Here is a 19,765-nt window from a genome sequence, read left to right as displayed (position 1 = left end):
CTGGTGCTGTGGCTTTGGGGTTGCCTTGAACCCCCAACGGTGGGCTGCCTATGCCCAGGAGATTGACTGTGTAAGTGCTTTACTTATCTGAGAAACTAACCAAAACTTACCTCCCACAGGAATTGTTGATTTTTGCAGTGTGTCCACTTTTAAAATAGCCTGTTGACATTTTAACCAAAACTCTGTGTACTACTGTTTTTAAATTACATTTCTATACTTTGCTGTGTGAAGTACCTTGCATTTTATGTACTTACCTCAATTTTGAATCTTGTGGTTCAAAAAATTAAGAAAATATATTTTTCTATATGAAAACCCATTGGCCTGTAGTTACGTCTTTGAGTGTGTTCTCCTCATTTATTGCCTGTGTGTGTGTACAACAAATGCTTAACACTACCCTCTGATAAGCCTACTGCTCGACCACAGTACCACAAAATAGAGCATTAGTATTATCTAATTTTGCCACTATCAGCCTCTAAGCGGAACCCTTGCACTCTGTGCACACTATCTCTCACTTTGAGATAGTATATACAGAACCATCTTCCTACACTCCGAGTAAGTTAGGTGAATTTTTATCAATTAATATTTCTGATGAGTACCTGTGCAAACTTTTGTTTTACACGGCGTAGAGCCAGACTCTGCCTGTGTGAGAGAAGTGGGCATACCCAATATTTGTTAGGCAGGTACCAAGGTGACCTTTAATATTTCCACAAAGCATTGGTGATGCAGTTGGTTTTAGCTGTTGTTTAATATTTATGGTTGTAGCTGGGTCCTCCATTCCTTCTGTGTGGAGGATTCCCAGACATGTTAGCTTTGTGGCATACTTTTAAGGCAGACTTTCAAGACATGATGAATCTGCGAGAGAAGTATCTGTCAGAAGAACAGGGTTTGCAATAATGGTAATTTTCGGAAATTGACTAGTTGTGTATAGGTTCTGCTTCTTATGCTTTGGGTTGAAATTAGCACTTTACACTCCGTTTTAAAGTTGTTTGAGGTTGACCCACTGAGTATCCAAGCGTTTTATCCCGCATAGCATTTTCCACCAGCTCCTAGTTCTGGTATTTATATGTTTTCATTTATGGCTTCACAACTTACACAGCACAGCTGTAATTATTTTCTTAACAGACAGATTTTGTGTAAAATCAAAACCAAAGGCTGTAAGCTAATCTAGCTAAACTAAAATATATTTAATTTTAAATATTTATTTTTCTGTGCTTTTATCAAATACATAAGTGTGTACTTTTATAAAATAAATGTGGTGTTTGCTGATGGTTCCAATAAAACCTAATTTGCAAGTTAGTAAAAATAGTTATTCATTTTATTCCAGGTTCTTGTTAAGCCACTGGGCGATAAAGGATTTCTTTTCCTGCTTTCACCTTTGCAAATGGTTTCCCCCTATGGTATGTATTACTAGTGGTTGGTGCACAAGACTCCGTTTTTATAGTATTCAAACCCTAATGTGTGAATTCCATCTTATATGCAGTTGGATATACTTCCACCCCTTTATGTTTTTTAACATCACCCTTTAAAACATCTTTCAATGAATCCTCTGTCTAGAACAGTGGAAAAATAATAATTGAGAACCAATCCTAGAAAGCCGGAATTTTTACTTACAATACTTAAAACATCCAGTTTTCTTGTCCAGGTGTATTGGAATTTGCATTTAAGTTGCCTCTGGTGCTCTTTTTCAGTGTATTGTATTATCCCCAATCTGTAACCACCTGTCTTGTCTTTTTCATGTTTGCTTTGTCAGCGGTGAGATATACTTATTGTTTTTTGCCAGGGTTGCTTATTTCGAGCTGTTTGTGAATATTCTATCTGAAAAACATTTGTATTCAACTAAATCAGTATATAACGTAGCCTAACCAAGCATGGAGGCAGGTTTAGTTTGTCTTTCTGTAATTCATGATATCAGTAGTGTTAAAAGAAGGAAATTAAAGTAGATGGGTAATACCTTTACAAATAATGAATTGAACCAAACCTCAGCCATGCTATTCCAGAAGGTCATATTGCAATGCCTATTTCACTGTAATTTTCTGTCTGTGGAGCAGAGATTATGAATGTTAGACCACTGCCTTTCATTGATATTCAGAAGTTGTCACAATGTTGTGGCTTCACTAACATATTTTGGTTGTCTCTCCAGGCTTGAAACCTTTTTGGTGGTCATTGTTGAAAATGTTTCCCTTTCTGTAGCTGGTGCTTTTATTCAAATCTATTTTTACTGGCTATTAAACTATTGAACTTTACTAATCAGTTTTAAAGTGTTTGTGCTCCTTCTTTCAACATGATGGAATTAGTATTAACCTGATTTGCATATTAACATACCTATAAGTCCTTAGTATATATACCAAGGTATACCACGGACCTCTAAGTTCAATGTCACAAGTGGACTGCAGCACCCATTGTGCCATTCAGCACAATGACAATGTAAACATGACTGCATGCCTGCCACCAGTAGCCTGGCTGTGCAGGTTTTAACTGCAGACCCAACCTGTCAAAATAATCCTGGTTGACAGGACTAAACCTTCCTTTTAAAATTGTAATAAGTTGCCCCTAAGTAGACCGTGTTGCCCATAAGGTAGGGTGCACAGTACTGACTGAAGCCCCTGAAAGCTGAATCTGCATTTGTGTCTCCCACCTTAGCCAGTCAATAACTAGCATTTAAATAGGCATGAATGAGGTAAGAACTTGCTGCAAGGAGCAAACAGGCTGACCTGGATGGAAAGAGATGGCCCACCTGAACCTGACAGACTATGCGGGGTAAGGATCATTATTTACATTAAAGTGTCAAGTCCAGCTTGATTGTCACGTCATGCTTGACAGGTCACCTTTGGTTTTTCAAATGACACTTTAGCACGCCCTTCAAAGAGGTCCTATCTGTTACTAGTTACTGTTAGATGACAATTAGGGAGGACTCTCCTTTTGTGTGCCCGGCCAGACAGACCCCAATCCGCAGTGGGCCTCTTTGTCACATTACAGTGTCAGAGCATGTTCGACAGAACTGGTGGATTTACATGTAATATTTGGGGTACACTCTAAAGGGTGCATGCCGGAAGCCAAAACAATTCTTGTGTTTAATATGTCTGGTTACTTCTATCAGACTTCTGTTTCTGAGGTTCTTGTGGTCACAGCAATTGTCTAAAGCTCAATTTCGGTGTTAGATGTGGGAGGACACTAGAATTACCATAAGACACTCCCTACGCACACCACCAGCCTTCTGAGCCAAAGTTCATTGTGGCCAAAGACATTGGCCATCTTGAAAATGCCCAAAGTGTGTAGTGTTAGCCCAGGGAACCTTTACCCCATTGGTTAGGGCATCCAGAGGGGTCATTCTCACCCACCAGCTTGTGTCCGGCATAAATGTGGCTTCTCCAGGCTCAAGGAGGCTCAGAACAATTTTTCAACCTGAAGAATGTTAAAGAGGACTAAACCTGCTGTTTGCATCCTGAGAAGAACCCTAGAGGACTGGACTTGCTGTCTCTTGTACCCAGGACAAAAGAGTGGACTCCCAAGAGTCATAAGGCTAACCTCCTGCTACAAGAGGCCTTTTCCTGCAGTTTCAGAGTTGACCAGTGGCAACAGGACCTGGACTGGCCTCTCCTGGTGGCCTCTGCGTGCCACACTATGGGTCTTTAAGTGTCTCCTCTGAGGTCCTAGTGGCCTTTTGAAGCCTACTACTGGAATGTAAAGGACTAAAGTTACAGGTAAAATCTTTCACCAGAACAAACCTGGTTAGTGTAGCAGAACTCCCCCCTCCACTAAGGTCAGCATTAAATTGTGCCTATGTCCTGTACATTTTCAAGCTTTAACTACCATTAGCACATTGTGCTTCTTGGCACTATTTCCACTTTTAGTAGTACCCTGACAAGGATTGTGATTATTACTTGAGAAGCGGACTTATGCCAACCAACTAATAACCCAATTTCTTACATGGGAGATATCAAGGGTCAGATGTATCAATGTACCGATTTTCATTTTCTAAATAGAGATTTCTTAAAAATCGCAATTAGGGAATCAGGGTCTATTCATAAAGGCCCATAGGGGCGAATGGTTTTGCTGGGTTTGCATTTCCCAATTGAGTAATGCAAATCCAAGGGTGCTGGGGCCTAAGTCGCCCTTTGATGCCTTTAGATCGACTCACAACCACTCGAGGCTCACGCCCCACTCAGGGCTGTGCACACACCCCTCTTCAACTTCTAAGAGAAGAATGCACAGGGGGACAGAACTGACACCCTTCAAACAATGTCGAGTGCCACGTGATGTATCTGTGGAGTAACAGGCATGGGTTACATAAATTCTTCCTCTCTTCTCTGACCACCCAGCATGTAAAACTTGCCTCTCTGTTGGTCAAAGAATTCTTGCCTATACAGACAGGACAGGCATTGGGCGCACCAGAAGATGCACCAGCAGAACATCCCTATCTGGTAGAGACTATATCTAGCTGCAGATGCCTTACCTTTGCATTCTCCCCAGGTGTCAGACTGGATAGGGAAGGTTTCTGTGAGCAGTACCCCTGCACGCCAGTATGTAGTGTTGATCAGCTCCGTGTCTGCCATTGGTATTGTCCACACCAGGTATGACGTTGCAGGTCTAATATAGGCACCACCTAGGCGCTCCGGCATTAGTTTTTTTTTCACAACTTTCCACACCTGAAGTGCAGAGCCATGAAGAACACTGACTACCGGTGTGTCAAAACAAAGGCCCTAAAAGGGGTGTCCCTGCCCTTAGAAATCAGTTTGCAGAGGGGGGAGAATGGGTGGGCCGGTAAGGAATCTTCAGCTCTAGTCTCTACCAGATAAGGCGTTACGGAAGGTAAGGAATGTCTGCCTCTGAAAGAGACTTCTAGATGCAGATTCCATACCTTTGAATAGACACCCAAGTAATACCATCCCCGGAGATGGGTCTGCAAACCAAGTTCAAACTAGAAAGTCCTGCAGGGCCGAATGGGCAAAGTGCTAGTCCCTATGGACCCGAATGTCTAGGCAGTAGTGTTTGGTAAATGTGTGCAGAGATGCCCATATTGCTGCCTGGCAGATGTCCCAGACTCGTACACTATGGACTAATGCAGTGCTCGCAGCTTTAGCTTAGGTAGAATGAGTGTGCCAACCCCTGGGGGCAGGTGTTGCTTTTTGGCCAGTGCATAGCAGATCTTAATGCAGAGTACAACCCATCAATAGATGGCATGCTTCTACACTGCCCGACCTCTCTTCACACCCACATACCCTTACAAAGATTTGGTCATCCACCCAGAACTCTATTGTACGGTCAAGGTAAAACGTCAAAGCTCTTTTTGGTTCCAGGCAGTGGAATCTCTCCTCTTCATTGGAAGGATGTGGGGATGCCTGAAAAGTAGGTAAGGCGATGGATTGGCCTACATAATAGGGTGTGACCACTTTTGGCAGAAAAGAGGCCCTATTGCTAAGCACCACTGTCAGGATAGACAGAAGTGTAGGGTGGCTTAGATGACAATGCCTGCAGCTCACTGACTCTGCGGGCAGATGTAATTGCCACAAGAAAGGCTGTTTTTAACAAGCAAAGCCTGAGAGGACAGTTGTGTAGAGTCTCGAAAGGAGCTCACGTCAAAATACTCACAAACAAATTCAAATCCTATTGGGGCATAATGAATGGGGTGGAGGAAAAAAATGTGCAAGACCTTTGAGGAACCTATGTACAATAAGGAGACTTCAACAATAAATGTTGATCAGGGAACTACAAAAAAAAAAAAATTAAATAGCAGACAAATATCCCTTAAGAATGCCTAGAGCAGAGCCCTGCTGGGCAAAGGACAGAATAAACAGGGCCTCAGAGAGAGGGGCAGAAAAGAGGGTCAACAGACTTGTCTGTGCACCATGCCATACATTTTTTCCGACAGGTGTAAACTATTTTGGTGGAGGGACATCTGGCTGCCAAGATTACGTTAGACATTGGGAGCAAGGTCAAAGACTGTGAACGGCCGCCCCTCAATCTCCAAGTAAGAAGGTGGAGAGTGGACAGGTCTGGGAGCTGAACCCTGCACTCTGACCCTATAAGTCACCCCTAAGTTAGGCCCTTCATCCCAAGGGCAGGGTGCATGGTCCTAAGTGTGAGGGCACCCCAGCAAACCCCATACTCCATTTTTCTGGGCTTTGTAAGTATGGGGAAGCCATTTTAAGGTGTGTTGGACACTTGTCAACACAGGATGTCCAACTACATAGTGCCTTCACCAAACCTAATAACGTTTGGTATCAAACATGTTGGAATCATACAACTACACCGATTTCAGTGCTAGTTGCATGATACCATGTACTCTGGGTGTGCCCTAGGGGATCCCCCATGTCTGCCTCTACAGTCTTGCAGGGTCTGCATGCCAGCCTGCGTTGCTGCCGACCCTCAACACTGTTCTGCCCTCCTGCTGCTGAGGCTAACTCGAGCAGGGGAAGACAGAAGAAAGGATTTACCATCTCTCCTTCTGGGCTAGGGTGGGGGTGCCTCTGAGCACAACCTGACTGCTTTGAAGGGCACATTTGGTTCCCTCTTTTCATAAGCTGATTTACTCCAGTGCAGGAGCGCCCAGCTCTTGCTTTGCTGCACAACCACACAAAGGACAGGGGAGTGACCACCTCCCTGTCCAGCTCCTCCCATAGTGAGGTGTCCAGATCTCTGCCACGTGGCCGCTTGATTCTGCCATCTTGGAAATAAGATGAGCAAAGGACCCTGGAAGCATCGGATTTGATGTTCCTGATCCCCGATAGGAGGGTCAATGCAGTACCTGTCCAACACCCTTTCTGGGTTACATAAGGCCTTTCCTGAGGGTGGGACCTTAGATTAATTTGTGGATTTGTCTCTGAAACCGTCTGAAGACTCTTTTGCAAAACAACTGCAACCAGGAACCACTGCTGGACTTTGTTGTGACCCAAGACAAGACTGCATCTAGTACAAGAGCTCCTACGGCCACTTTGTGCATTGCAATGACTCCGCAGCCTCTATGGCCGTACATCCTCCAGTGTCACAAGGACCCTGTCTGCACTAAGGAAAGCAAGACGTAATCTCCCTTGGAGTGAAGGAGTCACTCTCCTGCATCCGCAGGCACATCAGCGTTGATGACCTGTTTGTGGATCCTGCTGTCCTATGGACTCTCGTTGGTTCTACAACACAGGTGGTGGTTCTGTGGCATTCCAGAGGACTGATCTGTCTTCTTTGCATCTGAGAAGTCTGTGGTACCTCACTGGAGCTTCCTGGCTGGAACCCCTGTGCCCCGTCTTCAGTCTGAAGATGACCTAGCTCTAAGAAGCCCTAGAATCCAGGGACATGGGCACCCCTCTTTGCTGTGTTGCTGAGGCCTCGCTTCAACTCCCTGTGCCTGCTGCCAGAGGGTCCTGCTGGGGGCTCCACTGATTCCTGCGGACTCTCCTCCTTGCTGAGAGCTGGCCTTGTCTTACCTGCAAAGGCTGAGTCTCCTGGACCTTGCTGTTCTCCACAATTCTGCAACATTCTGTGCACTGTTTTCTTACATTTGCCCAGGCTTGTTGGTGGTTCTGCTGACCACTGGCCCCTCTGCAATCCAACGACCAGTGTGGGACTGCTCGTAGATGACCCCTGGGATCCTATTGCATTGCCTGGACTCCACTTCTGCACTTCTTTGACCACTGTCTGACAGGAATGCATCTCCTAGAAGGGTGGGTATTGCCCTCCTGCACCACCTGGGCAGCCAGGGGTGGTCTGGACTGTCATTTATTTCCTTAGGTGCTCTTCTTCTGGATTCCACGCCTGGGTTCCACCGACCTGGTCCACGGGTCGCGACATCAGCTGGTCAACCGAGGTTCCCATTGACTTCAACTGGAGGTTCCAACACAGCTTCACCCCAATGTACCTGGGCTCCCTGGTGTAGGTACTCCACTTCTCTGGGTATCCACAGGTGGGGGCACTCTTGAACCTCCCTTGTCCCAACGGGTTTCCTCAGGGTCCTCAAACTCGAAAACTCTAGCTGTAACTTCCCCACATTATCCTATGGACACCTAACCTGGGGTAACATCTCTGCACCCGGGCACCTGGGGAAAAGTAGTGCTTCCCCAGTCCTGTGGGTCCTTGGGTGGTTGTTGGGGTTGATAGTGATTCTCGCATAACTTTTTTTTTTAGTTTTTTTTTTTTAGGGCCACTATTGAAGAAACAGCTGTGCCTAACGATTCGATCATGTCAAGTCCACAACAAATTGTGAACTTTGCTGCTTCTCTTTCAACTGCAACAGAGAGTATGACCTGGGTCTTCTCTGGGACCTGTGGCAGCATTTGTGCATCTGTGTCCCACAGAGTATGAGAATTACGAGCCAAAAGGCATTCTGTGTTTACCGTTGGCAAGGCTGGCGGTAGAAAACATATTCTTCCCAAATGAGTCAAGTTTTTGATTCCCTGTCTGGTGGAGCGGAAGGGAACGTGCCATCAGAGGTAGAGGCTTGGACCACCAAGCTCTCAAGGGTGTGGTGTTGCGTCAAGAAACTGGGGTCCCTAAGTGTGGGGCAATGGTGGCAAGCAAACTTCCTGTTCACAGGAACTCCTGTGCGGGGTTTGGACCAGGTACCCTGTAGGAAATTATTGAGGGCATCATTGAATGGGAGCAGGGGTTCTGAGGAGGAAGCACATGGTTGCAGCACCTCTGTCAAGAGGTTAGTCTTGACAGCTACCGAGGGTCAGATGAAGGTCCAAGAACTCAGCTGCCGTCCTCACCACCATAGCGTAAGAAGCTCTTTCCTCTATACTCACGGTAGGGGGAGAAAAGCATGCCATTATCCGGGGAAGTGTCCAGTCCGCTGACCTCACCGAGGTCTTCATGCCAGTCCAATTCTTCATGGGGCTGGCATTCTAAAGGGTCCTGCGCCTCCCTCCAGTTCATCCCTAAAGCCTAGTCAAGTCAGACATGTCAGAATCACACCCCAATACTGTTGCAAGTTTTGGAAGTATGATTCCATGCACTCTGGGGGCTCCTTAGCGGACCCCAGATTTGCTACCACCAGTCTTACTGGGTTTTCCAGGCAGCCCAGCTGCTGCCACCCCTCAGACAGGTTTCTGCCCTCCTGCTGCTATATCAAGCCCAGGAAGTCAGAACAAAGGATTTTCTTTGGGAGAGGAAGGTAACGCCCTCTCACTTTGGAAATAAGTGTGACTGGCTTGGTAGGGTTAGCCTCCCCAAGCCACTGGTTTGTTTTGAATGGCACATTTGGTGCCCTCTGTGCATAAACCAATCCACACCAGTTCAGGGAGCCCCCAGTCTCTGCTCTGGCGCGAAATTAGACAATGGAAAGGTGAGTGACCACCTGTCCATCACCACCACAGGGGTGGTGCCCAGAGCTCCTCCAGAGGGTCCCTGGGTTCTGCCATCTTGTTTCCAAAGTTGGAAGGCAACTCTGGGAGCATCTTAGATAGCCTTGGAGGTGACGTCAAAGCCCCCTCCTGATAAGTGCTTACCTGGCTAGGTGACCAAATCCCCCTTTCAGGGCTGTTTAGGGTCTCTCTTGGTTGGGTCTTCAGATTCAGCTTGCAAGTTTCCAGCAGGATTCCTCTGCAAACTCTGCTTTGACTTTTGACCTCCGGGACCACTACTGGAACCTCCAGGACCCAAAATCTGCTTCCAAGAAGAAAGGATTCTTCAGCAACATCGTACCAGGGCTCCTGCCATATTTGCAACATTACCTTCTCCATGCATCCTCAGAAGCCTGCAGCTCTTCAGCCTGTACAAGAAGAAGAAGAAGAAGGAATCTCCCTTGGAGTGATGGAGTCACTCCCCTGCAACCGCAGGCACCTACAACGAGCGAAGACCGGCTGCGTGTAACCCATTTCCTGCTGAGAAGCGTGAATCCTGCATCATGGGTGGTGGTCCTGAGTAGTCCTCTTGGTCCTCTCTGCCAGCTGTCCAACTTTGGTGGAGGTAAGCCCTTGCCTTCCCACGCAGGACAGTACCCCTGTGCACCATATCTCTTGCAGCTGCCAAGGCTTGTTTGCATCTCCTCCAAGAGATCTTCAGGCGACGTGTGGCTCCATCCCCCAGAACTCCATTCTGCAAAGCACAGCCTCCTGCGTGGTCCTCCTGCAGCATGGGATCCTCTTTTGTAGTGCTGCTTGGGCTTCTTCTGCGTCCCGTGTCCCCATCCTGTGGGTCTTCGGTGGGCGCTGCCTCTGCTCCTGTGGACTTTCTGCGATGCTGAGGGTCCCCTGTGACTCTCCCCCATCACCCCCCCCCCGCCCCCGATTGATGGGTTGAATCGTCCTTGGCCTTGCTAGTCCCTGGCAGCCCCTCTTTTCCACTAACCACATGTTTGCCTTTGCCAATGCTTGTTGGTGGAATTCCTGCATCGATACCTGTCTGAAATCTTCCTTCCAGGGTGGGACTCCATCTGCATCCATCAGGAACTCTTCTCCAGCTCCAGGCCTGCAGTGCTGACCTGTTCTTCATCCACAGCTGGGTGGGTAGTAGCTTCTACTCTTCCTGAACTCCTCTGTGACTCTTGGGCTTGGTCCCCTCTCTCCACAGGGCTTCTTTCCTCAGGAATCCATCGCTGGTTTTCTTGCAGGTTTGTCTGGGTGTCTTCTTTTTCTTCTTTTCCTCCTTTTGGGTGGTTTGGGGAAAATCCAGTGTTTTACTCCTGCATTCCTGGTTGCTGGGGGCACTGTTACTTACCTCTGTGGTTTTATAGTACTCCCAGCTCCCCGCTACACATTTTACTTACCTAGGTGGGGGTACCTTATTCACATTCCATTTTAAAAAAAAATATGGTTTGTGCTCCCCCTAAGGTCACTATTGGTTATTGCTATTTGCACTGTTTTCTAAACTTTTCTATGCCTGTTTCTGATTACTAGTGTATATATTTAGTGTATTACTTACTTCCTAAGGTTGGGTTACCTGTCTAGTATTTTGTGGTAATTTGTCCCAAAAATAAAGTACCTTTATGTTTGTACAAATGAGTGTTTTCTTTCATGTGTGTAAGTGCTGTGTGACTACAGTGGTATTGCATGAGCTTTGCATGTGTCCTAGATAAGCCTTGGCTGCTCATCGACAGCTACCTCTAGAGAGCCTGGCTTCTAGATACTGCCTACAGTTTACTATGAGGGGATACCTGGACCTGGTATAAGGTGTAAGTACCATAGGTACCCACCACACAACAGGCCAGCTTCCTACAATTGCCAGACACCCGGCACAGTGGTTTCCTTCTTTTGGCACTAGTTCTCGTCCTGGGTGACCAAGCTGTACTCTCCCAGGTCCAGCAGACTTCGTGCATCTTTTGAGTGTCTGGTCACGGTCTCTTGCGCTGCACAGTGGTGAGGAGCGGCAATCCAGTTGTCAGGGCTACTGACTCGCCCCAACAGGATTCTTAAGCTATTGTGGCCCTGTGCTGCAAATAGGAAGTCAGTCATCTGACGCTTGGAGTCTCTGCATCAAGCTGGGCTTGAGGGATGACTTCTCCATGAGCAGGACACAGCTGGCATAGTCCTTCCCTTTGCTAGCCGGCATAGTCCTTCCCTTCGCTAGCCGGCATAGTCCTTCCCTTCCCAAGGAGCAGTAGGTGCAGTCCAACTTTGGTGCAACCTCTTCTTTGCTGCTTGGAAGGCCAGCAGGGCAGTCCTTCTGTCTTCTTCCCATCTGAGAGATCTGAGTTCTAGGGGTGCTTCTTTTATGGCAAGAAAGTGCCCCTAGGAAAGGTTGCAGTCACTAGCCAATGGACTACCAGGGTCCCACCAGCCTGATGACAACTTCCTATGAAGTGTGGCATCTAGCTATCCCAGAGTGCTGTATTCTTCTCACACGCAAAATGGCAGAACCCCTTTATCAGTTTCAAGAACTTGGTAGCCCTCCATTGGGTGTGACTGCCTGTGGGCTACACGCGCACACAAAATAACGGCTTGGTAACTGGTTTCCCCTCTCTATCCTTCTGCCAGCGTGTCTAACTACACAGTAGAGCTCCCCCCCCCCCCCACAACCCCCATACCACGTGCTTTCTGCTTGCCCTCCAAAGGTGGCTTCCCGTTTGAAGCTTGTCTTTTGAGCCAACACCCTGCGTGGCTTCCTGCTAGAACAGTGGTTCTCTTCCAGGGGATCCTCATCAATAGTCATAAACATTGAATATTCCCGCCCTTGTGCGGGGACCCCGGAGCATATATAAAATACACACATATTATACATGTGTAAAACAGCAATGCAGGCTATAATGTTAAAACAGGCTAAAATGCTTTATTTCTATGAAGTTTTTTTTTTTTTTTTTTAATATTATAAAATTACAATAGAGAATGAATATCTACTCAAGCCCCCAAAACTGGGCTTAGGGAAGTAAGCAGCAGTAAACTCTAGAGAAAAAGAGAAAAAACTGCATTGAAAAACAATGGGGCATTCTTAGCCAATAGGCTGCATGCAGGTTAACACAGGAGAACCATAAAAACTTTGGCACCGTGCCTTTAAGACCCTGAGCACCTCCAGTATCCCACCATGCCTCAGGGGTGAAGGAAAGGTGACAGTTGGTTCACAGTTAGGTCAGTTCTTTTTTCCGGCTTCTTCTGAGAGGATCCTGGAGCATTGAGCTCTCAGTTTTTCTGAGTTTTTCTCAGAAAAATCCTTTAAAAAAGCGTTTTTTCCTTTTTCATTCGACAGATAACATCTTTGTCTGAGCTTGGCAGTTTTTTCCTGACAGAAACATGCCTTCACTTTTTGTCAAATGCCCTGCTTGTGGGAAGAAGAAGGCCCAGTCAGACCCACACTCTCTATGTATAGTGTGCCTGCCTCAGAGTCACTGCCCTGACACTTGTAAGCACTGCAAGAATATGTCAAAGAGGACTCTGAAGGACAGAGAAAAGATCAGGCTACATGGGCTTCAGGAAAGGCAGAAAACATCGTCCTCTTCACTTCCCAGACAACCAGCAGGCCATTCTCAGGAGAGAATGGCTAGGTCGACGTCAGCAGGTAGGAAAGTACCTGTTTGTTCCCCGTCGACGTCGTCGCTACCACCGTCTCACCGGCATAGATCGCCGTCGACGGCGACACACCCGACGCCAAAGGAGACGGCGTCGAGGGAACACCATCACAGGGGCAGGTCTCCGTCGACGGCAGCCCGCCGATCGACGTCGAGCCATCGCCGGTGTGCCCGGTCGCCGCCAAAGGCTGTGCGCCCCCCGACGTCAAGAGACACGGCGTCGAAATCGCCACAACGGCATGAGAGACATCCGCCGTCGGTTTCCCACCGCTCCACGTCGAGGCACACGACGGCGAGCAGGTCGAGGTCCAAGGATCGCCGTTCGACGTCGAGACAAGAGCAACCGGTGGGGCGCCCTTCGACGTCGACACAGCCGTCGACGTCAACACAGGTTTTACCTGTCCCGCAGAAAGTAGAACATCGCCCCACTCCAGACAAGGCCGCACCATCTCCAGTGGTCTCCATACCGAGCGACTCATCTCGGTCAAGAGCAGCATCATCTGGGCATGTCTCGCCCATCAATCTATCTCCAAGATGGCTAGAAAGCCTTAACAGACCAGCGGCCTCCCCGGATTCGCAATACTCGCGAATGTACTCGCCTACTGCCTCTCTGCCAAGAACGCCATCACCGACAGCAAGGGCAGGACGGGCTCGTTCTACTCCTCGTCAACCGGCTGCGAGGCCTGGGCGCTCTGCTACAGCGTCTCGCAGCAGGTCTCGTTCTCAACGACGATCCAGGTCTCGTTCACGAAGAAGATCACCCTCTTGGTCGTCGTCAGGATCATCTGTCTGGCGTTACTCCCCCACCCTAACAGATTCTCCACCTGCTAGGGTCTCACCGGTGGATGACATTACCACGTTTAACGAGGTGCTGTTAAGAGGAGCGCAGAAACTAAACATAGAGGTTCCAGAGCCATCTACCTCCTCGTCAGTCATCTTTGAGACTCTACAACAGAGATCAGCATCAAAAAAGCTGCTGCCTCTAGTGCCTGGTTTGTTGCAGCCAACCATGGACACTTTTCTGGCCCCAGCCTCGCTCAAATCTGCCCCGGCTAGGATTCTCAAAAAATACAAGGCTCCCGTACAGGACCCTTTGTTCCTCAGGAAGGATCCGCCACCGGACTCGGTAATATTAGCCGCAGCCCGAAAGACCCACTCGGTGGCATCATCATCCACGGTCCCCCCGGATAAAGAGAGCAGGCATCTAGACTCTCTGGGGAGAAAGATATGCGGGACGGCGGCTTCGGCAATGAAAGCCTCCAGTGCTTCTGCACTCCTGGGCAGGTATGATCGTTCTCTGTGGGACTCTCTCAATAGATTCACAGAGAAATTGCCCAGAGAGGACAGACAAGATTTTCAAGAGATCCTGCAAGAAGGATGCCTGGTATCCAACCAGGTTATTAGTGCGGCAGCAGATGGGGCGGATTTAGCTGCACATGGGTACGCGCATGGAATCTGTGCAAGGAGGTCTTCCTGGCTGAGGCTCACTGGTTTAAAGCAGGAAGCACAACAACGCATCCTGAATCTCCCATTCGCTGGGAACTCTCTATTTGGTGCCCATGCAGACGAGGAAATGGCCCGCATGAAGACCGAGGTGGATACCATGAGGGCAGTGGGCCTGGAAAGAAAGATTGATTTCAGGTGGAGGTATAGGCCTTATGACAGGCGCCCTTTCCAGCAGAGGGTTCAAACCCCTCACTGGTCCCAAAGATCACAGCAACGGCAGGGACGCCCTCTTTTTCAGCGAAGAAACACAAGGGAGCGAGGGTCAAGTAGACCTCAACAGTCCACTCCGAAAGCGCCGGCCAAACAATGAGATCTCGCTTCCCTCGACACTGTACACCACTCCGGTGGGGGGAAGTATTACAGCTTATCTTCACGAGTGGCACTCTATCACAAGAGACAAATGGGTGCTCAATATTGTCGAACATGGCTACTCTCTTCTTTTCAAACAGCCTCCACCACACTTGCCACCAACCAAAGGCAATCCATCTCATCTCAGCCTGCTGCGCAAAGAGGCTCTCGCCCTCCTACAAAAGAATGCCATAGAAAAGGTTCCACCTGCGCACAGAGGAAAGGGGGTTTACTCCCGTTACTTTCTGGTAGCGAAGAAGGGTCGAGAGGGCGTTTTCAGGCCAATTCTGGACCTACGGCTGCTGAACAAATACATAAGGAAACAGAAGTTCAGGATGCTAGTGCTTCACCAGATTTTCCCTCAGCTACATCAGGGAGACTGGATGTGCTCCATCGACCTGCAGGATGCATATTTTCACATCCCAATAGCTCCAAAACATCGAAAATTCCTGCGCTTCCAAGTAGTGTTACAGCATTACCAGTTCAGAGTTCTGCCATTTGGCCTGAAATCTGCCCCACGCGTCTTCTCGAAATGTATGGCAGTGGTAGCAGCGCATCTTCGAAAACAAAAGATATTCATATATCCATACCTAGACGACTGGTTACTGAAGGCTTCTTCTCCGGAGCAGGCGAGAAGCCATCGGGACATTGTGCTCGGAGTTTGCGAGTCTCTAGGTCTTCAGGTCAATTACCAAAAGTCAACCTTGATTCCAACACAGAACCTTCACTACCTGGGAGCTATCATAAACACAGAACTCCAAAGAGTGTATCCTTCGGAGGAACGACTATCCTCAATAGACAGGAAGTGTCAGGACCTGTTGAGAGCCAACGCACCTACAGCACGTCAGGTGACATCGCTGCTGGGCTCCATGGCATCATGCATTTTTATTGTCCCAAATGCCAGACTCCACATGAGGCCCCTCCAAGAGGCATTGGAGAGCAACTGGAGCCAAAGGACAGGTCGCTGGGAGGACAGAGTGCGACTACCGGCAGTAGCACTTCAGTCATTGAGATGGTGGATGCACAGACCTCACCTGTCAGTGGGTGCTCCGTTTCACCAGGTAGTTCCATCCGACACTCTGGTAACGGATGCGTCTCTTCAGGGATGGGGGGCTCATCTGGGTCCCTTTCAAGCTCAGGGCCTGTGGTCAGACAAGGAAAAGCAGTACCACATCAATCTGCTAGAACTCAGAGCGGTCCATCTGGCTCTCAAGTCTTTCATACCACTAATTCAAGGGAAAACTCTCCTAATACAAACGGACAATACAACCACGATGTATTATTTGAACAAACAGGGGGGAACGAGATCCCTACCCCTATCTCGAGAGTCCCAAGCGATATGGCATTGGCTCCTGGCCAGAGGAATGTCACTTACAGCAGTTCACCTGCCAGGTCAACAAAACGTGGAAGCAGATTTTCTGAGCAGACACCTAGAGGACGCTCACGATTGGGTTCTACACGCCGAAGTCGCAGAATACATCTTCGCTCAATGGGGTCGGCCTCAACTGGACCTCTTCGCAGACGAAGTAAACAAGAAATGCCCAGACTTCGCATCCAGGTTCTACCGTCCGGGATCTCGAGGGAATGCCCTGTTGATCGACTGGTCAGGGATATTTCTCTACGCTTTTCCGCCGATTCCCCTCATACCGGCAGTGATCAACAAACTTTACAGATCCGGAACCAGAATGATTCTCATAGCGCCACAATGGCCCCGTCAATTCTGGTACACAGATCTCCTCAACCTATCGGAACAACCTCACAGGAGGCTGCCGTGCAGACCGGATCTTCTGAGCAGGATGGAGGGCAGGGTTCTGCATCCCAACCTACCCTCTCTGAGCTTGACAGCATGGCTCCTGAATTCCTGCAGTATGGGCACCTAGGGCTCTCGCAGGAGTGCATGAACATCTTGAAAGAGTCCAAACGGCTTTCCACGCGGCGTTCTTACGCTTTTAAGTGGAAGAGATTCTACATATGGTGCTGTCAACAAGGTCAGAATCCCATACGGGCTCAGGAGGATGTCATACTGTCCTATTTGCTTCATCTGGCAAAGTCCGGTCTGCAGGTATCATCTATTAAGGTACATTTGTCTGCTATTACAGCCTATCGCAAGTCACCCTCTCAGGAATCCTTCTTTACAAAACCTGTAGTCAAGGATTTCTTAGAAGGTTTGAAGAAAGTTTTTCCGCCCATTCGGAGACCTTCTCCTCCATGGGAACTGAACATAGTATTGGCAAAACTTATGGGCTCTCCTTTTGAACCTATACATAAGGCCTCTTTACAACACCTTACGTGGAAGACGGCTTTTTTAGTGGCCATTACTTCAGCGAGGAGGGTCAGCGAAATCCAGGCTTTGTCTTCCAAAGAACCGTACACGGTTTTTCATGACAATAGAGTGGTTCTGCGAACTCACCCATCTTTCCTTCCGAAGGTGGTGTCAGAATTCCATATCAATCAGACTATGGGCCTCATTATGACCCTGGCGGGCGGCGGAGGCCGCCCGCCAGGATCCCGCCCTCCAAATTACCGCGCCGCGGTCAAAAGACCGCGGCGGGTATTACGAGTTTTCCCCTGGGCTGGCGGGCGGTTCCAGTTAAACCGCCCGCCAGCCCAGGGGAAAACGACCTTCCCACGAGGATGCCGGCTCGTAATCGAGCCGGCGGAGTGGGAAGGTGCGACGGGTGCTACTGCACCCGGCGCGTATTTCACTGTCTGCAAGGCAGACAGTGAAATACATTTTGGGGCCCTCTTACAGGGGCCCCTGCCGTGCCCATGCCATTGGCATGGGCACGGCAGGGGCCCCCAGGGGCCCCGCGACCCCCCCTACCGCCATCCTGTTCATGGCGGCTTTCCCGCCATGAACTGGATGGCGGTAGGGGGGTCAGAATCCTCATGGCTGCGGAGCGCGCTCTGCAGCCATGGAGGATTCCAATGAGCAGCGGAAAGTCAGCGGGAGACCGCTGACTTTCCGCTTCTGACCGCGGCTGAACCGCCGCGGTCAGAATGCTCATTGGAGCACCGCCAGCCTGTTGGCGGTGCTCCCGTGGTCGGTGGTGGCCGCCAGGGTCAGAATGACCCTCAAAATCTTTACCGACTTTCTTTCAAAATCCGGAGACTCCGGCAGAGAAAGCTTTGCACTCCTTAGACTTGAAAAGAGTGCTGAAATTTTATCTGGATAAGACAAAATCGATTAGACACTCTAACCGCTTGTTTGTAAATTATGGTCATTTGAGGACAGGAGAGGCAGCATCTAAACGAACGATATCAAGATGGATAGTTTCTTGTATTGTTAATACTTACCAGCTGGCTAATAAACAATTAATAGCGAGGCCTAAAGCGCATTCCACAAGGGGAAAAGCGGCTACTGCTGCCCTCCTTAACAATGTTCCAATATCTGAGATTTGTAAGGCTGCTACATGGAAGTCTGTACATACGTTTACTAGACATTACTGTTTAGACTCAGATGCAAGAGCGGATGCCCAAGTGGGGCAGGCCTCTCTAAGAAATTTATTTGCATAATACGTATCTATTCCTGCACTTCTATCGGACAGTCCGCAGAGTTTAGGGATGGGCTTGCTAATCTATTCAATGTCTATGACTATTGATGAGGATCCCCTGGAAGAGAAGGATAAGTTACTTACCTGTAAATCCTAGTTCTCTTCCAGGGGTATCCTCATCAAAGTCATAAACAAAGAACCCTCCTCCCCGGACGCACGTCTCCTAGAAGTGCAGGACAGACTGTATCTTGAATCAGTTACACAGATTGTCACCGTAAAAAAGAACTGACCTAACTGTGAACCAACTGTCACCTTTCCTTCACCCCTGAGGCATGGTGGGATACTGGAGGTGCTCAGGGTCTTAAAGGCACGGTGCCAAATTTTTTATGGTTCTCCTGTGTTAACCTGCATGCAGCCTATTGACTAAGAATGCCCCATTGTTTTTCAATGCAGTTTTTTCTCTTTTTCTCTAGAGTTTACTGCTGCTTACTTCCCTAAGCCCAGTTTTGGGGGCTTGAGTAGATATTCATTCTCTATTGTAATTTTATAATATTAAAAAAAAAAAAAAAAAACTTCATAGAAATAAAGCATTTTAGCCTGTTTTAACATTATAGCCTGCATTGCTGTTTTACACATGTATAATATGTGTGTATTTTATATATGCTCCGGGGTCCCCGCACAAGGGCGGGAATATTCAATGTTTATGACTTTGATGAGGATACCCCTGGAAGAGAACTAGGATTTACAGGTAACTTATCCTTCCCAACCTTTTGACTTCTATGGACCCCCATTTTATCATTACTAGAACCTGGGGACCCCCACTGAATCATTACTGGAATCCAGGGACCCCCCAATGAGTCATTGGGGACCTAAACTGTTGATATTATCTAATTTTCTGAGCAGTTGCGGACCCCCAGAGTAGGCTTCACGGACCCCCAGGGGTCCCTGGACCACAGATTTGGAACCACTGTGCTAGAAAGTAACCTCTCCTCCAGTGGCAGGCCTCTACTGTTACCTCTCCTGAGAGTTGTTCAAATGTCTCCCCAGGAGTCGAGAATATTGTCTCGTGGCCAGCCTCAGCAAATGGCCACTTGAAGGCTGGAAAGAGTGGCACCTTTATAAAAGTTCCATGTGGCAACAAGTTACAATAATTTCATCTTCAGGTTGGGCTTCATGTAACCAGTTTGCAACCTTGAAGTACCAACTTTGGGAGTCTCATTCAGAGGTTAACACAGCTGCGTTGGCAGCGTTTAACTCTATTGCTAAAGGGACTACCAATCTCTATCTCAGTAGAAACAACAGTTTTAGGTTTTTACTGCTTGAACATGTTAAACACACAATCTTCTTTACTAATATGCTACACCTTGCCTTAGGACTTGATAGTCCTGCTTTAGGGTTGACTTGCACAATGAGAAAGGGGGTTTGGGCTGTGCCATTGTTTAAAATGGCAACTTCGAGTTAACAGTTCAAAACTGCCCCTCCAACTGCAGTG

The 19,765-nt window shown here is 48.2% G+C and overlaps 1 protein-coding gene across 2 annotated transcripts in view; it reads left to right on the top strand.

Moving 5' to 3' along the window:
* The window catches only part of TASOR (transcription activation suppressor), a 773,668-nt gene that overhangs the window by 291,006 nt on the left and 462,897 nt on the right, over positions 1-19,765 (top strand). For both annotated transcript variants that reach the window (XM_069206460.1, XM_069206459.1), the window contains exon 12: positions 1,325-1,397. In XM_069206460.1, coding sequence (XP_069062561.1) covers positions 1,325-1,397 — 73 coding nt within the window. The remainder of the gene's footprint in view (positions 1-1,324; positions 1,398-19,765) is intronic.

The sequence above is a fragment of the Pleurodeles waltl genome, chromosome 9 (genome assembly GCF_031143425.1).
Source record: "Pleurodeles waltl isolate 20211129_DDA chromosome 9, aPleWal1.hap1.20221129, whole genome shotgun sequence".
In the NCBI taxonomy this organism is placed as follows: domain Eukaryota; kingdom Metazoa; phylum Chordata; class Amphibia; order Caudata; family Salamandridae; genus Pleurodeles; species Pleurodeles waltl.
The sequence above is the reverse complement of the archived record's forward strand: the minus strand, read 5'-3'. Positions and strand labels throughout refer to the sequence as shown.